The sequence below is a fragment of the Triticum aestivum genome, chromosome 1B, assembly GCF_018294505.1.
Source record: "Triticum aestivum cultivar Chinese Spring chromosome 1B, IWGSC CS RefSeq v2.1, whole genome shotgun sequence".
NCBI classification, from domain to species: Eukaryota; Viridiplantae; Streptophyta; class Magnoliopsida; order Poales; family Poaceae; genus Triticum; species Triticum aestivum.
In genome coordinates, this window is record NC_057795.1 from 505,628,033 (window position 1) to 505,637,311 (window position 9,279).

Consider the following 9,279-nt stretch of genomic DNA (forward strand, 5'->3'; position numbering starts at 1 on the left):
CGGGACTGAAAGATCATGTCTCAACGATCAAAGTCCATTTCAGCATTCAGCCAGTGATCATTACCATACAGTCCAGGGAATAATGTTAGTTTTACCACCCCAGCAGACATGGACAGGGTGCACTCCATACACTGAGCCATGTGATATGAGCAGCCAAGGGAGAGGAAGAAACAGCTCCAGAACAAGACCGACCACACACAGAAGACAACAAGACAACACATAGAATGGCAAGTTTGGAGGTGAAATCATATCACATCATGCTTGCACAACAAATCAGGTAAAGAACCAATGCTAGCACAGGCACATACAATCATCACATGCCACTTGAAGGTTCCAATTCAACCGCATCACTCAACAATAGGACGATCATCATCACCAGGAAAAGAAGAAGAAAGAAACCAAAACTCTCAATTTGTCCTAGCAAAAATTTGGCAACATATTGGCCACCAATCGCCGAATTAACCGTCTAGCAGCTAGCCTCTTCTCGCGAATCGCATGAAGAGGGCGGTAGGAAAGAATCCCCTGATGAACAGGGTCGGCTGGGAGCCGCCCGGACGACGGGACGAGCTTCCGGAGTCTTCAGCGGTGCGCCGTGACGAGCGTCTCGATGAACCGCAGCCCGTCGAACCTCGGCGCGAACCTCTCGCCCCGGCCGCTAGAAGACGAGGATTCCTGCGAAAGCAGCACGAGGTACAAAGCAGTTCAAGACGCCGTCGTGATCCAGAATCCCAAATCAAAACCGGGGATTGCTATCCAAGGAAGGAGGAGACTCTTTGGGAGGGGAAGATTGGGGGAGAAGGCGGGGGAGGAAACGAAACAGCGATCCGCGCAGGCGCAGCACGTACCCGCTGTCGGAAGAGGAACCCGTCGCATCTGCCGACGACGGCGGCGGTCGGCGCCGTCGGGGCGCAGTCGCACGCGAGGAGCTCGGCGCCGGAGGCCACGGCGACGGCGGCCGCGGACGCCACCGCGGTTGCTATTCCCCACATCATCGTCGATCCACTTTCCCCTTCTGCTCTGGTGGCTGGCTGGAAAGGGGGGAGAGGCGTGAACGCTGGCGGCACGCTGGAATCTCTTTGGCGGGCTGAACCGTGCCGACGGTAAGCCGCGTATTGTATAGGCCGTGAGATGGTTGCGGGAAGTTTCGTCTTTCCTTCTGGGCTTTTGTAGTTCCGGACTGCACAGGGATCATGTAACGAGGACTTTTTACTAAAAAACAAAAAGTAACGAGGACTTTTTACTTGCTCGCGGTTACTCCATGAAATTACTAGTAGATCATAAGCCGCACTTTCCTCCCTACTCCCTCCGTCCGAAAAAGCTCGTCCTCGAATAAATGAACCGGTCTAGCTGGCTGCTGGGCGCTCGTTGCCGCTCGCGAGCGGCCGGCTATTTTAAGAATTTTTTATCCCCCTTCCTAATTAACCATCTTAATTAGAAAAACTTTTCACCTGGTTCTTAAATGTCTGCTTAGCCATCCTTTTGATGCATGTGTTTTATTTTTTTGGTGTATTTAATTCATGGTTTCAAAAATTAAAAAAAGCATTATTTTCAATCCATGTGTCGGAATTATCCGTTTTCACCGCTGGAATCCTCGTGACGTGCTCTTCGAAACTAGATCCCGCATGCGGATATGTTGACGAACTAGTCTTCCTACCAACTAACATCAATTTGTGTGCAACTAGACTAGATTACCACGCCAACTGAGCATATGTGTGTGCCAAAAAATCGTGCCAACTAAACATCAAAGTGTGTGCAACTAGACTAGATTGTCGCGCCAACTGAGCATATGCGCATGTGCCAAAAAGTCCTGCCAACTAAACATCAATGTGTGTGTAACTAGACTAAATTGCCGCGTCAACTGAGCATATGTGTGTGCAACTAGTGTTCTGCCAACTAAATATTAATGTGTGTGCAACTAGACTAAATTACAAGTCAACTGAGCATATGTGTGTGCAACTAGTCTTTTTACCAACTAAACATCAATGCGTGTGTAACTAGACTACATTACAAGTCAACTAAACATCAAAGTGTGTGCAACTAGACTACATTACCAGAGGAGGTTGCACATCGACTTTCATCGAGGCAATAGACTAGTTGCACATCAAAGTTGACGTGGTTGTTAGGTTGCAACCTCATACGAAGGTGCAGCTGAAAACATTAGTTTTGAGAAAAAGTTGCACGATGTAGTACTAAAATTGCACAATACAGTAATAGAGTTGCACAATATAGCATCAAAGTTGGCATCAAAAAATTCGTCAAAACATACTCATGCGGGATCTAGTTTCAAAGATCTCGTCGCGATGATTCGAATAGTGAAAATGGATCTAAATTCCGAAGCACGGTTAAAAAGATATGACTTTTTAAAAATTTGAAAACCCGAATAAATGAACATGTGCATCCATGGAATAATGCGGCGTCTTGTCCATGTGACCATCCAAGTAATACATGCCACGTCTCGAATAAAGATAAAATTTAGATCACACAACTACATGCATGCGTGTGTAAGACTGGCCGCTCGTTTTCTCTAATTAGTGCGTATGCACTTTTTAGATTTTAGACAAATAAATGTATCTAGCATCAAGTTAGTGTTAAATACATCCATTAAAAAGATAAATTTGGGACAAGTTTTTTTGAACGAAGGGAGTATTCGATAATTTGCCCCTAATTGACGGATGAGGCCGAGGCCACTAGTCATTAAAACAATCTTGGACAAATCATCCAACCCCTTGTAAAATTAGGCAAATCATCTAATCCCTTGTTACTACCTTCGTGCTGATTCATTAGTCCTTGTAGTTTGGGTCAAACTTTGACCACTGATTTAACTATTGAAAAATAAGTTATATATCCAAAAGTTAATATTATTAGAAACCTCTTTCAAATATGAATTCAATAATATAAATTTTGTGGCATACAGCTTATAATTTGTTAGTCAAATTTGTGGTCAAAGTTGGGCACAAAATATGAAGGAGGACAATAAACCCAGACGGAGGGGGTACTTCATTGTCCTGCCTTTTGTCATCTTTCTCTCTGCACACAGTAACTAAATGAGGCGCGTTGAAAATTGCACAAGTTGCACTTGTTGTAAAATAGGCGATGAGCATCAGGGCAATTGCTGCTAATTGTGTGGCTTAGAAGAAGATTGCACCAAGCCTCAAAGTGGGCTAGACCAGCCTTCAAGTTGTATATTGCTTACATGCCTCAAACTATTGTAACAAAACTCTTCTCTTGGTTCGGTAATGGAACACACTAGCAGATCATCAAGGACTAAAGATGGCAATGGTAGGGTATGCGCAGGGTAGACCAATACCATATCCATACCCGTATAGTTAGTGGGTACAAAAATTCATCCATACACGTATTCATGGGTATAAAATTTTACCCATACCCATACGCGACGGGTACCTGCACCCATTGAGTATCCAACGGATAGAACAAATAGTACACAAGTTGTTCACTCTTTGATAGCACATTTCACAAAAACAAAATCAATTATTTCAGCTCAATAATAGGTAGATGAGTAAATGACCACTATAAAAATTTAGAAGTCACAACGTACTCTTAAGTCAATAGGAGTAGACGAGTCACATGACAAATTTAATGACTAACTAATGACAACCTAACATTAGTTCACAAATGGACATGGTATGGGTATAGCCGCGGGTACAAGGCTATACTTGTACCTTACTCATGACTTAACGGGTAAGATATAGGTACTACTCATGGGTATAAAAATGTGCTTATATCCTGCCCATGAGGGTATGATACCCGCGGGTACCCGTACCTGTAGGTAAAATTGTCATCCTTATCCAGGACAGACAGACCCATATTGACCCTAGAACAGGAATGTCCTATTTGGCGCTAAAAGCACAAATAGTGCCTAAGGCACTTTGTTACGGTGGCCCATTAGGGGCACTCAATCAGTTTTATGAAACTTGTAGAAGCTCCCGGTCCGGTTTATTCCCCTTTTCTATGTGTTCGGATGGTTCTAAACTCTTTTCTATTTCATTTTGTTAATTATGCTTGTTCTTCCATTTGTGTTTTTTAAAAATTTGCTAACATTTCAAAATCCATGAATATCTTTTCAACTTCATGAGATTTTAAATCCGCAAACAACTTTTAAAAACCATGATTTTTAAAAATCCGCAATTTGATTAAATTCATGAGTATTTATTTAAATTTGCAAACAATTTTTAAATTCATGAATATTTCTAAAATTCACTATCATTTTAAAAAATGTAAATATTTTCATAATTTTACTAGTCTTTCTTATCCGAATTAATTGACACAACCTTCATACAATGTCCTCTAAACATTATAAAGAGTGCGGAAATTTAGTGCGTGTCTTAAGAGCATTTTGCCGCCTTAATAAGAGCTAAAGTGGAGCTGGCCCTAGCAAGCTTGCAGAATTTTGTATTTGCCGCTTGGTGCGACGAATTGTCATTGATTCACAGGGAGGGACGCACCCAACGACTCGTGGGCCAGCCATTTAGCACTATGAAGAGCTTCTTCTTTGGGGAATGTTTTGCAGGGATCCCGCCTTTTTTTTCTATTTTTACTTTTAATTTACTTTTCCTGCCTTTCTACTCATTTTATTTTCTTTCTTCTTCTTTTTATTTCTTTAAATATCATAAATTCCAAAAAAAATTGAATATCTCAAAATTGTACAGAATTTCAAAAATTATTTGCTTTTAAAAAATTGATTGCACTTTCAAAAATTGTTCATCTTTTTTTAAATAATTGCATTTTAATCCTTAGAATATCATAAAATGGCCATGTTTCCAAACGTTGTTCAAAGCTTCAAGAAATGTGCCCTTGTTGAAATCTTAATCACAAATTTCAAAAATTGTTGATCTTTTCAAAATTTTGGCCATGTTCCAAAAAACATCATGGTTTAAAAAAATGATCAAATATTCGATAAGTTATTCTCATTTTCAAAAAATATTCTCAAACTAATAAATCATGGTTTCAAATATTGTTTGGAAATGTAAAACGATATTCATTTTTTAAAAAATATTAGCAAAAAGGCCCATGCCTTGCAGCGGGATATAATAAAATCATGATCTTCAAATCATGTTCCAAATATGCACACTACATGTATATACATGTATTTGATTATTTTGCACCAATCGGCACGCACACAAACATAAGACATGTGTATTCTAACATGCTCACAATGGATCGGTGTTGGATTTGATCCTGGATGGGTGTTTTTGTAGTACATCCTCGATGTGTGTATGAGAAGGAAAAGAAAAGGTCAGCCTCATGATGAATGAAAAACTGGAGGGCCCTATGACGTACGAAGAATTCAGAGGAACACTCTTTTTTTTAATGGTCGGCGAGGTGGGTAATTTACTGCCAGTTTAGGGGACGTTTCGATGACATATGAAAAATTTAGAGGAACAATTAACATAGTTTTTTTTTTCATTTACAGGTGGCATAGTGCGTATCACTTCAACTTTACAGGCAGTTTCAATAACTGGCGAAGAAATCAGAGAAAAAATTAACAAAGAGTTTTTTTTCACTTACGAGCGGCAGGGTGGGCAATTTACTCCAATTTTAGGGGCGTTTTCAATAACTGGCGAAAAAAATAGAGAAACAATTAACAAATAGTTTTTTTTACTTACGATTGGCATGATGGGTAATTTATTTCACCTTTATTGGCAGCTTGGGCAGGTGGATGGATCAAAAGTCAGAGAAAAGCACCGTCCTTCAATATTAGGTATAGATTCATGTTTAAAAAATGGGGTTTCAATTTAAAAAAAGTTAGATTCTTTTTCAAAGCTGGCCAACAAACCCGCCCGCTATTGTGTTTCGGTTATAGTGTTTTCGGGTTTGTTTTTGGCTGTTGCGTATTAGAGTAACTCCAACAGCTCTAGTATCTCTAAATTAACTGTCATTTACGAAAAGTGAAGGCTAGAAAACCTCCAACAGTTCCTCGTCTTAATTTCAGAGGAATTTCAACAACTATCACCATGTGCACCACACCCCTACCACCGCCGGCGGTCCTTATGCAGCCACACCCCTGTCGTCAACGCTCCCCTATCGCTGGCATCATGCCCCTACCGTCGACGCCCACTTCCGCGTCACCATGCTACCACCCGCATCTGCCACCATGCCCATGCCGCCATTGCCCGTGCCTGCAACTTCGCCCGCTACCTCACGCCGGCGTGCAACGCACGGCCTTGCGCCACCCCTCGTCGGTGATCACCGCAATGCACACCGTCACATGTGTCACTTACTGGCGGATCCTAGGCATTATTCTTATTTTATTAAAAATAAAATAAGAATGAATTTAGTGCAAGAAGTTTAAGGAAACTGACAACTGACAAAAGTGGCTTCCAAAAAACTTCCCCTAACTTTTACGGAAGGAAAAAAACAGTTTTACGGGAAGATTTTTGAAGGAGTTGTTGGGGTTGCTCTTAGCTGCTACAAGGTTCGTGTAGGTTCTTTTTCAATGTTGTTGGGGTCACCACGCCCTTGGTGGCGCCGCCTGTTTCCGTGCCGCCATGCTCGTGCTATCGCCCGTCGCCTCATACTGGTGGGCAGCGCATAGCGTCGCCCCTCACCGGCGTCACTGCACTGCACACCATTAGTGTGTTACTGACTGATGGGTCCTAGCCATTATTATTTGTGTTTATTAAAAATAAAATTAAAATAAATTTAGGGGAACCGACAAAAGTTGCTTCAAGAAAATTTTCCCTAACTTTTACAAGAAGGCAGAAAAACCAATTTTACAGGAGGATTTTTAAGGGAGTTGTTTTTTTAGGGGCAAAAGGGATTTTATTGGTTGATAACAATGTGCGGAATACAAATGATATTGGGCAATATCCCTAGCCACAAGTGGCGCCCGACTGCAAGAGAAGTAGCAGCCTTAACCAAAGCATGAGCTTCATAGTTCGACTCACGAAATTCAAAAGAAAAATTAACAAACTCTAGTTCCTCCATGCGGTCCTTTATCTCGTGCAGGACCGGGCCATAAACCGGCGCTCCTCCCTTGTTGATATTGTTCACCACCTCAAGGCAATCCGAGGCCACCTGAACTCTTCGCAGATTCAGATCTTCGGCTAGTGCTAAAGCTTCATTGCATGCTTGTGCTTCCAGACTAGGTGGATCCACTAGGCCATCAAAAACAATTGCAGAAGCTCCCAAAAGGCTCCCGCTTCATCTATGCATATGACAGCCGCTGCTCCTCGTGCTCTATTCCTCGAGACCCCTCCATCTGCATTCATCTTTACGTTACCAGTAGCCAGTTTTAGCCATCTGTTGGTCCTCCTGGCGATCTGTAACTGTAGCTGTGTTGCTTCCATAAGCGGATGTTATACTCAGATCCTCAGGATAGCGGTTTATGAAGCTCATTGTGCTCAATGGGCTCTGAAACTCCCCATCATGAATCTCTCGTCGTCGCGCCCACCATATGGCCCACATGGTTACCAACACCCGCGCTAGATCCTGCTGATCCAGAGCCTCAAACAGCCAAAAAAGCCATAGTCACGCGCCTTCTATCCGAGTTGATATCACATGCTCTAGGGTGTCCTCATCTACCAAGGCCCAGACACACCTCGCCATACGACACTCAAAGAGTGAATGCCTCCATGTATCCCCAGCCGAGTTACAAATTGAGCACACGTCTGTATCCGCCATCTTGCGCTCATGCCTCATCGTTCCAGTCGGTAGCGATGTATGTGCCAATCTCTAGGTAAACACTCGCACCTTTGCTGGGACTTTAATCTTCCACAGGTACGTCCAAGATTTCTTGTCCGCCTCTTGATTGGAGTGTCCTGTTCGCTGCTCCAACCACGCCTCCCGTTGCGCCCGGATGCCAGTAATCATCCTGTAGGACGGAAAACACCCCTCGTTTATCATAGTGCCAAGACCAATGATCCTCCTGTATACGAGAGCTTAGCGGAATGTTCTTAATGACATCAACATCAGGACCGACAAAATGATCATGCAGCTTCTGAACATTCCACGTCTTCGTCTCACTATCTATCAATTCAGACACCATCCGTGGCGGGTTTTGCGAGATAGTACATAGTGGCCGAAGTTTAAAATCCCTTGGCAGCCAATTGTCATGCCAGATCCTAGTCTCCTGCCCCGTGCCAATCCGCTTTATCAAGCCCAAATTGAGCACATCTCTTCCCTCCAGTAAGGCTCTCCATACTTGCGACGGATTCGAACCAATGCTTGCTGTTAATATGTCACTCTCCGGCGGATACCTTGCTTTGATAATCCGAGCACTAAGAGAATTTGGCTCTTGCATTAATCTCCAAACTTGCCTTGCAAGAAGTGCCAAGTTAAATAGTTCTATGTCACAAAAACCCATTCCACCCATATACTTAGGTGTTGACATCGTCTTCCATGAGACCCAAGCCGTCTTCCTTTCCCCTCTCTTACTGCCTCACCAAAATTTCCTCAAGAGACCGTTGATATGTTCACAGAGCCCATGGGGTAGTTTAAAACATGACATGGAATAAGTCGGAATGGCTTGAGCTACCGACTTGATCAACACCTCCTTTCCTCCCGCCGACAAACACTTCTCCATCCACCCTTGAACATGCTTCCATACTCTATCTTTCAGATATTTGAAGCACCCCTCCTTTGATCTTCCAACGTCCGAAGGCAGGCCAAGATACTTCTTTGACAGAGACTCGTTATGAACATTGAGAATGTTCTTCTCCTCCTCTCGAGTACTCTCCGGTACCCCTTTGCTGATTTTTTGATGATTTGTATGTGTTGATTCTTTGGCCGGATGCGTTGCAATATTTGTGCAGCAACTCCTGAACACGGGTCGCTGCCATGTTGTTCGCCTCGAAGAACAAAAGACTGTCGTCAGCGAACAGTAGATGATTCACTTCCAGGGCTGGAGGAGCTACTTTGATGCGTCTCACTCCATCCGCCCCTTTGAGCAAGCAAGATAATCCCTCGGCCGCCAACAGAAAAAGATATGGGCTGATCGGGTCTCCCTGTCTCACTCCACGGGAAGGCCTGAAAGAGTCTAAAATCCCACCATTAAACAACACTGAAAATATACTAATGGGACGCACCTCATTACTGTTTCCGTGAAGCGTGGGCTTATGCCAAGTTTGAGCATCACAGCCCTAAGGTACGACCATTCCAATCGATCATACGCTTTCAATATGTCCAGCTTCAATGCACTTAAGGGAGTTGTTGGAGCTGCTCTTTAGGTGCTGCAAGGTTCATGTAATGTTTTTTTTTTCCTTGAGGGGCTGGCCTGGTTCGCTCACTCTTTTGCGGATCAGAGGCAATAAGCGAAGAAAA

General features: G+C 43.1%; 1 protein-coding gene across 1 annotated transcript; it reads right to left on the reverse strand.

The window, feature by feature from the left end:
• Nucleotides 1-222: 222 nt before the first annotated feature.
• On the reverse strand, nucleotides 223-1,142 carry LOC123093390 (uncharacterized). The gene is made up of 2 exons (XM_044515346.1): nucleotides 846-1,142; nucleotides 223-672 (listed from the first exon to the last, which is right to left on the reverse strand). The coding sequence occupies exons 1-2, from the start codon at nucleotides 990-992 to the stop codon at nucleotides 580-582; spliced, it is 240 nt and encodes a 79-aa protein (XP_044371281.1). The 5' UTR covers nucleotides 993-1,142; the 3' UTR covers nucleotides 223-579.
• Between the last annotated feature and the right edge of the window lie 8,137 nt (nucleotides 1,143-9,279).

Bases quoted from the DNA above. Each gene is read 5' to 3' on its own strand.
- LOC123093390 (XM_044515346.1), bottom strand. From the start codon at position 992: ATGATGTGGGGAATAGCAACCGCGGTGGCGTCCGCGGCCGCCGTCGCC. The intron at 673-845 runs GTACGTGCTGCG...CTGCTTTCGCAG, and splicing joins GGTTCCTCTTCCGACAGCGG to GAATCCTCGTCTTCTAGCGG.